At 44.1% G+C, this 15030-nt stretch overlaps 1 protein-coding gene and 1 long non-coding RNA gene across 2 annotated transcripts in view; one reads left to right on the forward strand and one right to left on the reverse strand.

Annotated features, from left to right (window-relative positions):
* Window positions 1-263: 263 nt before the first annotated feature.
* The window catches only part of BAZ1B (bromodomain adjacent to zinc finger domain 1B), a 52630-nt gene continuing 37863 nt past the window's right edge, over window positions 264-15030 (forward strand). Inside the window, exons 1-5 of the mRNA XM_048050077.2 lie at window positions 264-512; window positions 6730-6846; window positions 8889-9033; window positions 9992-10190; window positions 14157-14278. Coding sequence (XP_047906034.2) covers window positions 400-512; window positions 6730-6846; window positions 8889-9033; window positions 9992-10190; window positions 14157-14278 — 696 coding nt within the window. The 5' untranslated portion in view covers window positions 264-399. The remainder of the gene's footprint in view (window positions 513-6729; window positions 6847-8888; window positions 9034-9991; window positions 10191-14156; window positions 14279-15030) is intronic.
* On the reverse strand, window positions 11481-14098 carry LOC106041057 (uncharacterized). Its single transcript, XR_007158847.2, has 4 exons — window positions 13961-14098; window positions 13377-13883; window positions 12274-12351; window positions 11481-11611 (listed from the first exon to the last, which is right to left on the reverse strand). It is a non-coding gene; the product is annotated as an uncharacterized lncRNA (long non-coding RNA).

Genomic DNA, 15030 nt, shown 5'->3' on the forward strand with positions numbered 1-15030 from the left:
TGGCCGCGGCGGGGAGGGGCGGGCGGGTAACGGGGCACAAAATGGCGGCCCGCTCCCTGCCCCTTACATAACGCGACCTCTCACCTCGCGCGCGGCGCAAGGCAGCTTGCTGCGCGGGGGGGTGGGGCGAGGCGGCGTGATTGGCGGGCGGGCTAGCCAATCGGAAGCCGGTCTCGCCGGCGGCCCGCCAGTAGGCTCTCAGAGCGGCGGGGGGCGGGGGCGGGCCGCGCGGCGCGGGGAGGGGGGGCGGGGGGGGCAGGTTCGGGTGCGCGCGGCGAGGCCGGGCCCGCCGCCCGCCCGGGAGGGGGAGGGGAATCTCCCGCCATTTTTCAATCCTCCCGCCCGGGGCCGCCGCCGCGCGGATCCGCCGGCCCCAGCCGGGGCCCGTCTCGCCGCGCCATGGCGCCGCTGCTGGGCCGCAAGCCCTTCCCGCTGGCCAAGCCGCTGCCGGCGGGGGAGCCGGGGGAGCGGTTCATCATCCCGCACACGCAGGAGGCCTTCCGCACCCGCGAGTATCCGCACGGCCGGGCCGGGGGGGGGGGTCGGGACAGCCCCGGGGCGGCGTCGCTGTCAGCCGCCGGCAGCTCCGGGGCAGCCGCACGAGCGGCGTCAGCGCCTACCGGGGAGGGCCCGTGCGAGGCGGCGGGGCCGAGCCCGGGGCCGCGCCGAACAAAGCCGGGCCGGGAGGTGGAGGCCGCCGGTGTCCGCCGGGCGGCCCCGGCCTCGCCTTCGGCGTTGGCGGGCCGGGGCTCCTGCGGGGCTTCTCCCCGCTTCGCAGGCGCTTAAAAGCGGGTGAACGGCGGCCTGGAGGGGCCCGGGAGCAGCCTCGTGCGAACCGCGACTCGAGACAGCGCCGGGCAGGGCAGGAGCCTCCCGGCGGGTGCTGCGGGCGGCTGCCCGGAGGGGCCGGGCCGCGGCGGAGCGGGTGCCGCGCTCTGGAGGGGACCCGCGGGGGGAGGGCGGCGGAGGAGCCGGGGGCTCCCGCACGGGAGCGAGTGAAGCAGCGACGGGAGCAACCTGCCCGCGGCCGGCCGGGGGTTTCGGCCCCGACGGGAGGGATTTCTTCAGCGCCGCCTTCGCGCGGAAAGCGGCTCTTTTGGCTCCGCGGGAGCCGCTGCGCGTCGCTCCTCGGGAGGCAGGAAGGGGACGTGGGCAGCTCGGGTAACTGCCGGCGGCTGTGCGGCTGCGGGGGCAGCGTCCGCGGCTGGGCCCCGTGCGGGGCTGAGGGGGCAGGGCCTCCCTGCGCCCCTGTCTGCGGGCCGCTGCTGCGGGGGCCTGGCGCGCTGCTTGTGCGATCCGCGGGACTGAGAACCCGAGGAAGGACTGAAACCACGGCGGAAACGCATAAATAAAGAAACGGGCCCCGGAGATCTGGGCGGCGCGCGAGACGCGGGGGCTCGAGCACTTATACGCGGCCCCTCCTCGCACTGGGGACGCAGGAGTGCCGTGTTACTTCAGCACCAAGAACAGAATACAAAAGCCCATAGGAAGGGTTAGCTCGCTTTTGAAGACGAAACGCGTATCTGAGTGCAAATAGGCATTATTAATGCAGTCTGACCAATAAAATTCACTTGGGTCGAGTGTTTGATACAAGGTAGATGTGTGCTTTTTAAAAGTACTGTAAATTCACATATATTCTACTCGAAACCGAACAGCCTACTATGTTTGTGTAAGCAAACTGAAAGGAGCTCAGTCTTCCAACTGGCTGGGCAGAGGCAGACCTGTTCTCTTCCTTTTCAGCGAAGTATCAGTGGTCAAAAATAGAGTTTAATTCTAATTACTGCTGTTGTAAAAGATGTTGCTTTAAGGTTCACCTGTCAGGTAGGAACAGCACAGAGGTGTTTAGGGGCACCTTATGAGAACACCAGTCTGTTAGCATGGCTCTTGTGGATCGATGAGCAGGTGTAGGACGTGTTTCTTGGATGCTTTGATGGTATTAGCCTTAAGGAAGAAATGATATTTTCTCTCTCTTTGGAGGGGATGCTGGTGGCTGCAGGGTCAGAAGGAAAGAGGAAGCATGTGCAAGCACTGAGCTTCTGGAGAGATGCTCTTCTGTTGCAGAAAGTACTAGATGGGATGCAGTGGGAGGCTGACAGCCTAGCCTGTTCTAGAAAGTTCGTGTTGCCAGACAGATGTCATGAAGCTAAAAAGAGAAACTAAGTTACACTGGGTTTCTATCTTACTTTGTTGCCTATGCGTATAATACAAGCTAGGCAAAAAGTGGAACAGAAAATTGCAAATGAGTCAGTAGGCTGAAGGGAGATGTTACCTGAGGAAGATTTGAGGCTTGTTGTCACTTCTGTTGACCCTAGATAGTGCAAAGGAATGGCTTTTGTGGCTAGCTTGCAGAGAGGGCTGTACTGGAGCCTTTACCCAGAGCAGCTCTTGGTGTGGGTAGTGCCAGGGCCTGGCAGAATGTGGTTGCCTGACCTTTTTCCAACTTGAAAAGCAATTGATCAGCTCTTCCCCTTAAGGTTTGCAGGCTCTTACACTGCACAGCTATGAATGCAGTATTTGAAAGACACAAAAAAATCTTTAAGGAATCTTTAAGATTTGCAGCTGTAGATTAGATTGAATAAGAACGGAAACTGGGGTATTGTGTGGTGAACGTGAGGGAAGACATCTGTCCTGTGGGCAAGGGTAAAGAAAGTGTCTAAAAGCAGTGGGCAGATGGATAGACCGGTCATCAGAGCTCAGATATTTGTCTGTGAAGTTTATTTCTGGTTTTACATGGCTTTCTTCTGTAGCTAAGTCCCCTGGAAACCTTTTAAGAGCAACCGTGCTGTGTAGAGCCCCTTGCATGCTAGAGAAGCCTTGCGCTTCTGGTGACTCGGAGTGAGACTTGTTCGTTGTGTGGGGACGGATGAATCACAGAATGGTCAGAAATAGGCTCCTCGTGGCTAGAGCTCTGTAGGATCTACTCTGAGATCATGTGAGGTATAAAGTAAATAAATTCTCCCGAGACAACAGTCTTGCCCTGTTTATTTCATGTGTGCACCAGGGAAGGTGAACTGTCTGTGGTGCATGTACAGTGAGTTGGATGTCTATCAAAATCCAGAATTTGTTCTGTTGACACCAGGCCATCTCCTCCATTAGTGTGTGGGACTGCTGTAGTGTGTTCTGTTGTGCTGGCCACGGTTGGGAAAACTCCTTTGCTAGTTCAAGAGAAAGCACAGTTTGGAGAGCTCGTTGACCAGGGCTGGCAAGATGGACTGTTCCAGCGAAAGCTTTCCTTCATTGACTCTTGGGAAGCTGTATTCTTCTTCCCAGACAAAAGTTTGCTGTGATTGTGTGCATCTATCTTTAGTTTATGGTTTTGTACAGTGAGATGCAGGCAGAACATGAAGAATTGGACTGCGTTGTAGTTTACATCTTCATGTGTAATATCAGGAAATTAAAATCTGGATGAAAGGTGGCAGCACCAAAACATGGTCATGTCATGCTCTGCAATTGTGTGAAAACTTTGCCACCCACCCACTTTGTAAATGTGCTTCCTGGTAAGTTTGCCTCTGGCTGTTACATGTGGAAACAATTATGATACTGTAAAGCTATTTTGGAGTTGATACTAATTTATATGAGAGTATCACTAATCGGGGAAGGAGCAAACTTTGTTTAATAGTCTTCGTGTGTACTTTTAAACATTTTTTTTAAATGGTCCCTTGTTTTTAATTTAGACTTGTTTTCTGGCTTTTAACATCGAAGTGATGTCAGGAGGATAAAAATGGAATGTGATTTATTAACTGTTGCACAGTGGGTAGTCATCAGTATTAATGTACTACAGCTTTTTGGGGGATGTTCACAAGTAGCTTTTGTCCGGGGTTTTTTAGTTAGCATGCTGGGGGGTTGTGGCAAAAGCAGTTCCAACTGTGTGTGTGCTCTTGGTAGAAAGATGGGGTGGTTATGGCATACCGGTGAGCCCTCGCTTGTAGCCCTATACCAGGTCTGTTGTACAGTCCAAAATAGGTTGGGTTTGTTTCCAGTCTGAGTTGAAAGGACAAATAGCTCTGGTGTAGCGGAAAGTTTGAGCCACAGCAAACTGTGAAAACGTTCTCCTGCTGTTCACCTTTGTGCTCACCCCAGGATTTAAAAGTAGAGCCTGGCTTGAGAGGCTTCTAGCAGAGCACAAAGGAAGGGTGAGGATTGCGGCCACGAGTCTTGAGCGCTGGTTAAAGAATGTGTCCAGGGGTCAGTGTTAGATGAGAGCTGACCAGCTGCACGTGGAATTAAATTGCATTTTGAGGGACAGAGTTGAACTGGACAGGGGAATAGCTGTACCTGCCACTTTTAAATTCAGTGTTGATCTGAGAAAAATGAGTTGTGGTATGGTGGGATTTCACATGTTTTCATGAGTATGTACAGTCAGAATGCTTAGGGGAAATCCTTGTGGGTCTTCCTGTTAGTATGGGAGATGGTGTTAGGTAAAGCAATACGTACCTTTCAAGTATATATCAGCTGGAGGTGAACTTTTTTTTTTCCTCTCCTTGCCGGGAGGATTACGTATCTCCTCACAGGGACAGAGAAAGTTTTTAAGTGCAGGAAGTAGACCATAACATTATTTCTCGCTTATATCTCAAACATTTCGTCATAGTTAGAATACTGAAAGCTTATTAAGGCACTGTGGTGAACCTTTAATAAGGGTATTTTTCCTTTAGCATTTGTGCTAGGCAGCTGCAAGTCTTTAGTATCTAGGCAGTGTCCATGGATATGTCCAAGGAAAGCCACAGGAGAGGGGAGGTGGCTTGCTGAAGGAAGCTGAAGACCAGCGTTGTTTGTATGTTCAGATTCCTGTGTATGGTGAGGATTGAATTTGCTTTTGACTTTGCTTCTTGTGGGAAAGGCCTAGGAAAGAACAGCATGATGGCTTCAGTTTAGTCGTTACTAGAATCTCCAATTGCTGTAAATACAAGTAGGACTCCTGGCTTCTGGTTAGATCTTTTTTTTTTTTTTACCTTGATATTGTTACAGAAGCTTGCTTCTGTAACGCTTCTGGCCTGGTCAGGTCTCTTGCAGTGAGCTGCTGTAAGCTGCCCTTTCTGCTTGCCACCTGCCCCTGCCCCAGTGCTTTGTGTCCTGCAGCCCCAGGCTGCTGCACAGGCTGAGAAACAGGTACCATCAGCTGTGATAAAAGCTGAGGAAACTTAAGTGCTTTTGAAACCTCACAGTTGAGAGGGGTAAGAATTGGCCAGGGGACTCAAAGCTTACTTGGATGATGCCCTGTCTAAGGCAAATTCATCTGCCAAGGAGCAGGAAACACTCCAAGAAGGGCTGTTGGGGAAATGGGGGATTTTTCAGATTTAAGATGCGTTCTGGGCAGAGGGAATGCTGTCAGCAGTGGCAGTGCTGTGTTTTGGTATTCTTGTATAGCTCCGGTTGATGTGGCTGTAACGTGCCTGTCTGTCAGCATTTTCAGAGTAGCTTCTGTGCCTTGTGTCCAAGAGAACTGGTTTCATTGGAGTTGCAACTTGCCTTCCTAATACAAATCTCTTTTTAAAACCACCAGCTACAACAAAACTTTAGCTGAGTCATACTAAAATTTTCTTGACAAAGTGTATGCGAAGCACAAAGCATGGCTTGCTGTGAGTGGTGGCTCTGCCTTCGCAGGAGCGTGGAGCAATCTGCATTCACCCACAGCAGCTTGCTCCTAATTAGCACTTGTGCTGCAGTGGGCCGAGCCTCTGTAGTTGTTCCATGTATGCTTTGAGCTCTCTGCTTGCTTTCTGCTGGAAAATGCACCAAAGGAGAAGAGAGACTTTTTTTGCCTCTCTGTTATCATTTCTTTACTTAAATTACCATTAGAAAGCATACATCAAATTAAACAGGCTGCCACAGGGTAAATTGTTAAGAATTTACACTGTATTAGCTTTTCTGATAATTTTGCCTGTACAGTCCGTAGAAAGTACGAAGTAGCTTATCTGTTTTTGCTGACAGATAATTAATTACCTCTTAGGTGGAATGGGCAAAGCATAGGCAGAGATGCTTATAACAGAGTAGCTAATGCTGTATTTCATACGAGCATCTGCACTACAGCAACTCCCCTGTGCAACTATTAAACTTACTGGGCAGAATAACTTAACTTTGAGGCTGGTTATGGTGTAGGAAGCAGGAGATGATGATGAAGATACTAATGTTGTGCTAACCCGGGAGGTTGCTTTTGTTGGAAACCATGGCAAATGTGGCCTTCCTGGTGACTTCAGTTTCAAAGCTTTTGGTGTTTTTTTTTTCCCCAAAAAGATTGAGGATACTGGCTAGATGGCTAGTTTGCATCTGAAGTTTATAATACCACCCTAAAGCATTGGAGTGGTAGTTCCCCAACAGTTACTCTCAGGCAATTAGTGATGGTTCATCCGTGTTTCCTGCATCTGCCTGTGATGTTGGTGCTGCTTTCCAATGAATCAGACTGGAATAGCTGAAAACTTAGCAAAACCAAGAGGCGCTCAGTGGTACGTATTTCCCTGGAGCGTTTCAGCTGAACCGATGGTGGTGTGCCACTTTCTGTATGCCAGCACAGAAGAGGACAGACATTTCAGCTGCGGGAAGCTTCAGCGGGTCCTGGTCTAATAACCTGTCAGGTTTAGTGCAGCATCTCCGTGGTAGATGCAGAGTCAAACCTTACCTTTAGTCTTTGTGCGCTCAAATAGAAAGAGTTTAATTGAATTAGATTGTTTCGTGCTACTCTGGCTATGCTTTCTACTGCATAAATCCTGTTTTCCTGAGCTGCTACTGCTACAGAGAATATGAAGCACGGCTGGAGAGGTACAGTGAGCGAATATGGACATGCAAAAGCACAGGAAGCAGCCAGCTGACGCACAAAGAAGCTTGGGAGGAGGAGCAGGAAGTTGCTGAGCTGTAAGTACCAGTGAAAAAATTGGTATGTGTCTGTCTTCGGGGCAAAAGAGAGGACTTGGGAATGAGATACGATTGCTAGTTTTTGAAGTAGGTAACTTTTTACTGGCTTTGAGCAGATCTGGGGATTCTGGAGTTAAAAGCAAAATCCAAATTTGATGCCATTGCTAATGCAGTTGAGTAATGCACTTCTGTGCTGTGTCTTGGTATTACTTGAACTAAAATAGTTCAGCATATGCTACTTGATGAATTTTAGAGTTCCTCGAGTAATGGAAGCTCTTCAGAGGGGGAAAAATCAATATAAAAATACATTTTTTGGAATTTCACATCAGTGAGGTCCACAGCTGTAATTATTTTTAGCACATCTGCATTGGAATCGGTCGTTGTACTAAATGCAACTATTTGAGTAAGCATTTGGGGATCTACTCTATTTGAAATGATAAAGAACAAAGGGAAAACAGCACGAATAATTACTCAGTTCAGACCACCGATGTTCTTCCTTGTTGGTGTGTCCATGACCTCCCCCTCTAGTGCACAGCACAGGCCCTGAATCATTGGTTGAGATCCATTGTGACCCTTGCCATAAGAGAATTTTCTTGAAAGGTGCAAGTTGTTGGCTGAACTAACATACATAATGTATTTTGTGTGTATCAGACTGTAGGAATAATGCCAGACAAATGGTATGTTTCTCTCTTCTGTGAACTGATGACTTGGATTTCTGTAACTTTTTTTCCCCTGGATTTACACTGGGCATATCGTAAGCATATGGGAGGAAAATTGAGAGGAAAGTTTCAGCTGTATCTCTTTCATGAAGAATCTTGGTTTCTGACTGGTAAAAGAGTTAATAGCTTCGGTTTGAGGAGAAATTTGTTTTATCCATTATTTGAGTTTAAATGCATCCTTAAAGGCAACAAACAAAAACCCCTTTTCCTAATAGTCCTAATCTTGATGAGGCTTGGAGTACTACTGTCACCCATCCTTCCTCACAAACGTTCCTGCCTGTGAGGAGGGTGTGCAGCTGACTAGTGTCATGTCCTGTTGGGTAGTGACGTTTCATTGGTTGTGCACTTCTGAAAACAGAAAAATGTAAATGGAATATAAATGAAAGATTTATCAATAACATTTAGCTGTAGTCTCTCTGAATGTGTTTGTGGGAAACATTCTGTGAAGAGAAATTTTGGGCTTGCCTCTCCGAAACAGGATTAAAAGCCTCCTAGGCTGTTTATGGGCTGCTGATAGGAAAAAAAAATCATTTAGTTTGCAAAATGGGTAAAATTGTTCATGGCAGTTGCAGAACAGCAAATATAGCAGAGAAAGCTAAGAGGGTTTTGGAAAAGTGGAGTATTTTGTTAGTTCTTACAGTAACTTGAAATAGACTTTTTTTGCAACATATGCAAAGCCAAAAAGTCTTATGCAATATACTTCTCAGTACTCCTGTCAATTAACTGACTTGATCCTTTAGTAAATAAACTAGTCAAGTGAACTTGTAAGTCTTTCCTTTAAATGAAAAAGCTTTAAGATCTTGCCATGGTGTGAAACACACAAGACATTTTTCTCTGGAAAGATAACTTGATCGTGTAAGCCTAGACCTGCCTTCTCTCCTGCATTAGGAGTGTGTAAGCCCAGAGTTTGGGAAGAAAGAAAAGCTCAGTGTTCATTAGCATCGTCTTACTGTGGGAAGCAAAAATCTTGAAGTAACAAGTCCCAGAATAATGACAAGTTCTTGGTATACGTTCCCCATCTAATTGGGAGGCAATAATAACCGGCAAGAACGGGTTTACTGGCAGTGCTACTCTTCCCAGAATTTTTTACAGTGTTCGTTCTGGGAAGGACAAGCACAATTAGTATTGTCATGCCAATTGACACTTTGGAGAGTGGAGATGGGGGAGGGCATGAAAAAGCCTTTCTGTCTTTGCATTCCAGTGTGGCATCTGCCTGGAACATTGTCCTGGCTGTAAGTCTTCCTGGAATTGCAAAATTGGAGGTTACTTTGCATTTTGGTTTTTCTTCCTTGAATAATGAAAGCTTCTTACCTCCTTGCTCAGCTTGAAGGAGGAGTTCCCCATCTGGTATGAGAAACTGGTACTGGAAATAGTCCACCACAACACTGTATCTTTGGAAAAGTTGGTGGATGCAGCTTGGCTGGAGATCATGACCAAATTTGCAGTGGGAGAAGAGTGTGACTTTGAGGTAAGGATCCGTTTTCAATTTTATCCCGTGCTTTTGCACAGAACTAATTTTGTATATCTAAAGGCAGAAGTGGGTAAGAATATGTTAGCCACATGCAGTATCAGAAAGATGGTGAGAATTTTTTTTGTGGAATCTTAGTGACGTCACCTGCTTTTGAATGTGAAACAGTTCTATAAACAGAAGCACACAGATGACCCATACAGATGTCATGAGAAAAAGGAGTGACTTTTGGGGGGGTGTAGAGGGGGGATGACAGCTTTGTTTTACAGTTTAAATATGCAATGGTCTTTGTGTGGATGTATTTCAATATATGTAAAATACATATTTATATTTTAAGTACCAGTCACTTAAAATTATAATCTGCTGTAATCTTTTCACATAACATGTTCCCAGAAGGAGTGGTAGTCTTAAACTGATGTAGCTTGAGGTCAACTGCTTAGAAATATCTAATGATGCTCTAATAATTAGAAAAATCCCTCCAAAATTGTGATCGATGGGGAAAACTCAAACTTATTAAAAGTAAGGAAAATTACTAAAAAAAAAAAAGTTCTGTTAGCAATTTTGTTTAGGACATATTCTTTCATTTGTAGCTACTAAGGTAGCACACGTTCATTTTGCCTACATGCTCCTTTCTTAGGCTGAGAAAGCAACATTATTAAATGCTGAAAAAACTAGTGGGTTGGCAGGTTTCTCTCTTTTTTTTTTTTTCTTTTCTTAAGCAATTTGTACAGAGCTTCCAGATAGGAATAGTAGAAAGAAATCCTGTAGTTGTTTCCTGACAGGGATAATAAGCTTCTCTCATCAAGTGTTTGGCCAAACCGCAGTTTGCAAGTCCTTTTTTTGGTGTGGGATTTAGTTGGTTTTGTTCGTTTGTTTTTTTTTTCCTTTCTCATAATGTTAAAGCTTGTTAATTCATGTGTCTTGCTCAGGTTCAGTTTTCATTAATATTTTGTTGCAGGTTGGTAAGGAGAAAATGTTGCCTGTGAAAGTTGTGAAAATACATCCCTTGGAGAAAGCTGATGAAGAGACCCCTGAAAAGAAGTCTGATGGAGCTTGCGATTCCCCATCCAGTGATAAAGAGAACTCCAGCCAGGCAGCCCAGGACAATCAGAAGGAATCCATCCTGAAGGAAGATGACAATAGAAGGGAAAGTATGAGTAAGTAGTAAGGCAGCATGACAACAAGTCATAACGAGGTAACAACTAGAAATGAGTATTTGAATTCACATACATCTTGAATCTGGGCAGTGAAAGTTGTATGTGATATTTAAACAGTATTACGTAATCAAAATCCTGAGATTTTCATTGTTAGTGGTGCAGCTTCAGAGGCATCGGTGCTGTTGGCTTTCAACTCTTCTTGCTGGTTTTAAAGCAGAAAATATACTGTGGTTCTAAGGTGTAAGTACAGAATGCTATGCATGAAACGTATAAAGATTTGGAAGTATAACAAGCATATTAAAAAAGGAGAGGAAAAATCCTCGACCAAAGTTTGTGCAGCTGAAAAAAAGCTGGAAAAAGTTTAGCTGCAATGCCCCTTTGAGTGCAATCCTTTGAACAAACATCTCTGGTTCTAAAGGTTGTAGTTGTGCAATCAGAGACAAGCTCTCATTTTCTTTCATGTCCTAAGTTGACATTAAAAAAGTATTTTGTTTTGGTTCTCCCCATTCCAATGCTCAAATGCTGAGTCAAAATTCATGCAGAAAAACACATAGTAAACTTTTTTCAAAGGGTTCAAGATAAAGCATGTTATGAAATAGTGTTCCCCATTTTCATATCTGTTCTTCCTTGCTGCAGAAAAAGTAGTTGTCTAAGGCCTTTCTTGACTTTGAGAAGGTTCTCTTGAAAGAAAAAACAAATTGATGTCCTTTCTAACTTTTTTAAAAATGAAATTACAAGACTCTTTAACAAAGATATGAAAAAGTGTGCTTAAAAATAAAAGCAGAGGCCCCACAGCATAGCTCTAATCTGGATAGCTTAATTTTAAAGGCACATAAATGTACCAAGCTGCTTACATTTGCAAATAGCCACCCAGCAGCTGAGGAAGTTGTATAGCCTCCTTTAATACAGAAAAGAGAGAACTTAAGAAAGTAGCCCAGCAAGCTAACAGCAAAGTCAGGAGTAGAATACAAGTTGTCCCAAGCTTAGTAATCTCCAACTGTTTCTGATTTGTACTGGAAAAAGTTACAACAGTCTGGCCCTTTGAAAACATAGGAGTGCTTGGAGAGGGATGGATGCATGCATTTGTTTTTTTTGTTGTTGTTGTTCGGTGATAGTTCTATTGAACATAATGGTCATGGGAAGTAGCTTTTATTTTAAGAATGTTCAAACTTACAGCAGCGTTTCTGGGCTTGGGTGTTTTGCTAAGAGTACTGTCATGTTCTGTTCTGTGGCATGCAGCGCTCTAACCAGCTTTGTTCAGCTGTAGCCTTACTGAAGTTGCCAATAGAGCCCTCTGAGAAGCAGTACCTTGACTGGAAGAATATTGGAGGAATGGGTATTCTTTTTTCAGGCTGTGACTCGGCTGATTATCTGACCTCTCTTCAGCTGCCTCTCTTTAAATTGGGGCTGTCCTTCCCTTTCTGTAGAAGATAAACCTCAATATTTTCAAATCAAAGATGCTGGTCGAGTTGTAACATAATTAGTAGAAGCAGTAAGCACTTTTTTTAAAACTCTTCTTTAAAAAGAGTCTAAGAGTTTGTCTTTTGTGCATAGACTTTTATTAAAAGGATGCGTTATTGCTAAAGCTTTTATATCCTGGGTTATAACAGAACATGATTCATAGGAGGAAATTCTTTCCCAAATCTGGAGATTGTTACAGTAACTATGTAGCATTTGTTAAACTTGTACAGCATACTGCAGCACTATCGCCTTCATTTGGTGGGCCTGGAACTGCAGGGGCCAGGAGGCTGTATACAGTATCTGAAGGTGACCTAGTCACACATACTTTGACTTTTTCTTTCTACTATGTTACATCCTTGACCACTGTTGATACCTGCTGAGGTTACTAAACAAGGGTAAGCGTTTAGATGTAATAACAGCATAACTGCCTGGTGTAAGAGATGTAACTTTCCATGCACACACAAGGGGGCAGAGTTAACCTTATCATTCCTAGTAATACTTGTATCAAAATTTAAGGTTTTGTTGAAGGAGGAAATGTGCCGAGAAAGAACTTGGGTCTCTTTGTTTAGGAGATTATTGTGCTTCAGAAGTTAAAAATAATAATAAAAAAATAAGGCCTTACACCAGAATTACTGCACCAGATGTGGAGTCTGAAGTAGCTTTGTATCTTTAGTTGCTTAGGGAGAGCAATCTGGAAAATCTGCAGAAGCAAGAAGAAAGGCTAGATTTTCCTGAACGCGGATGGTGAGCTACTGAAGTCAGGTTCTGCAGCTTGAGCTCTACGTAGAGTTAATACAGCTTTAGAAAATCCCAAATAATTGATGAATAGAAGGAGATGGCAGCATGTGGATGTTTTGTGAGATTCCAGTATGTAAGCATTATTACAGTACAATGCAACAAAAGAATTACTTGACATATGCATTTTATAAAAATAACTTTAGGAAGGAATGTGTAGTGATGTTCTATGCCCCCCTCCCCTTTCTTCTTCTTCCCCCCCTTTTAGATTTCCAGGGGCTGTTTGATGACTTCAATATAGTTATCCCTAGTTCTAGAATCTAGAAAGTAAATCACTGAAGGAGAGGTCACTTACAGGCCTATTGCAGGGGAGCAGTGTAACTGAATCCTTTAAAACTAGTGCTAAGCAACACATTTTTAATTCTTAAATACAAACCTAGCATGGCTGGTACATGCGTCCAGCAAAGGTAACATTCAGCCACTTAAGACATTGAAGCAGATCTCTAAAAGGAGGTCTTTTACAGAGTTTGAAGTGTCCTATATGCAATTTCAATTGTGTTGAGCAGAAAAAATATTTTAGTATTTTTTGACTTACTGAGACTTTGAACACAAATATGGAACAACAGCTGACAGAAGTTGTCTTAGCATGACCTGTGATGAAAGTACTAGTCTATTTTCATGCATACTAGTAGTGTTAGAAAATTCAGGGTTTTTGATTTTTAAAGCAAAACTTCCATGATGTTTGCAACAGAGAATTTCATGTTGTGATATCTGAAATGTATCACTAATGCAGAAAGTAACTACACATGTATCTGGTGCAGGGGAGTCCATGGCATCTGTGATCTGTTACCTAGCCAAGACTCCTGATTTTGGAAGAGATGTGTGGCAAAAACAGGTTTTACACCATGTAAGCTATAATGCTGCTGGAGTTTAAACGCTGTAGGGCTTAATAATATGACAACAATATACAAATTTAAAAATCTAACTTACATTTAGGATTTTACAACTTGTATTCTATGTATACTTAATAGATAATTTTTCTTCATCTGTTGTGCTTGCTTTAGTGTTTTCTTTGAGTCATAACCACAAACACAAAAACATTTGGGGATCACTTTCTTCAGTAAGCTTGGATTTTGTCTTGGCAAGGAGATTTGATTACTTTGTACTCCTTCAGTCACATCTGTCTTGAGAATTAAAAAAAAAAAAACAGTTGTATAAATATACGTAAAATCTTCAGCTAAACCAGCTTATATGCACAGGAGCACATAACTGGAAGTCACTTAATGGCTACGAAAGTGAAATGATACTAAAAGTTACTTCAATTTGGAGCTGGTAATTCCTGCAGGAAAATTATTTCAAATGTGGCACGGCAGATGCAGCTAGGGCTCTCAGCAGCAACTTGCTAAGAAGATTACTCCTTACATTATGAAGCATATCTTCTCTTTGTAAGCTTCATAAAACTCTTCTCCCTTCCTGTAGGTAGTTGCAGCTTGCCTTCTGTAAAGAGATGCATTAAAATAGTTCAAGTGGTCTTTTAAGCTGCTTGAAGAAGCTTGTAGTCTTCTGTTTCAGACCTGTTTAAGGACTTTTTTTCCCAGCCTGTGTCTTCAGGATGTGTCTAAAAACCAGTTGGGGATTTCTTTCCTGATGTTGTAGTTATCCAAACACTGTATGGATGATGTGGGGGGTGTCCAGTCCCAGTTATGATCTTGATTCTTTATGTTTTTAATCCAATTCTAAGACACTTAATGTCTTGTCTTGGTTTGTCAGATGATCGAGCACGTAGGTCTCCTCGGAAGCTTCCCACTTCTCTGAAGAAGGAAGAAAGGAAGTGGGTTCCACCTAAATTCCTGCCACACAAATATGATGTCAAGCTGAAAAATGAGGACAAGGTGAGATGACTGCTTAAATCTTTTCTGTTACAAAGTGAACATGCAAGCTTAATTAAATAACCATTATGTGTACACAGCACAATGTAGTAGTACTTTCTGATGGAATTGAGGTATTGGAAGCAAGGTGGCTGGGGTTTTCAGCAAGGCTGACTAGCCTCGCTGTTGCTATATGTAATTTGGTTTTGTCCATGGAGGCACCCGACAATCCCCTGGTACCACACAGGGAAGCTGAGTCACAGTGCTTCATTAATTTTGAATCATTACTGTTGACTAGCTAATCTCTGGTCAGGCTGTTAATGAAACTTGGTGAGAGGTAGGCTACTGATAATTCTGAGTGGGAGTTGCTGCTTTTCTTCTGACGGAACCTCTCTGAGTGTCCTGCACTTCAGGAAGCTCTGTGTAGCTGCAGCACTGCTGAGTGCTTTGCATTGAGTTTGCTAACTTGACAGAGGCAAGGCTGACCTCAATGAGCACTGCTTGCAGACTTACTTCTCTGGTATCAGGAAAAAAAATCAAAACAAAATAAACACTAACATGTAAAAGCTTCTAAGTTAGTAGCAAACACATGCTGGGGAAGGTCAGAGACTTTCATTGCTGCCAAGTAAAGTGATGGGCTTTGGCAAGAAGTCTGAAACATAAACTAAGGTTTTTGATGCTTTTTGTCTAACTGAATCTTCTACCAATCTCTATTATGCATCTCAGTTCTGCAAGTTCTGTTTGTTTTGTTTTGAATATTTGTAAGAGTTTCAAAA

The sequence above is a fragment of the Anser cygnoides genome, chromosome 18 (genome assembly GCF_040182565.1).
Source record: "Anser cygnoides isolate HZ-2024a breed goose chromosome 18, Taihu_goose_T2T_genome, whole genome shotgun sequence".
Taxonomy (NCBI): domain Eukaryota; kingdom Metazoa; phylum Chordata; class Aves; order Anseriformes; family Anatidae; genus Anser; species Anser cygnoides.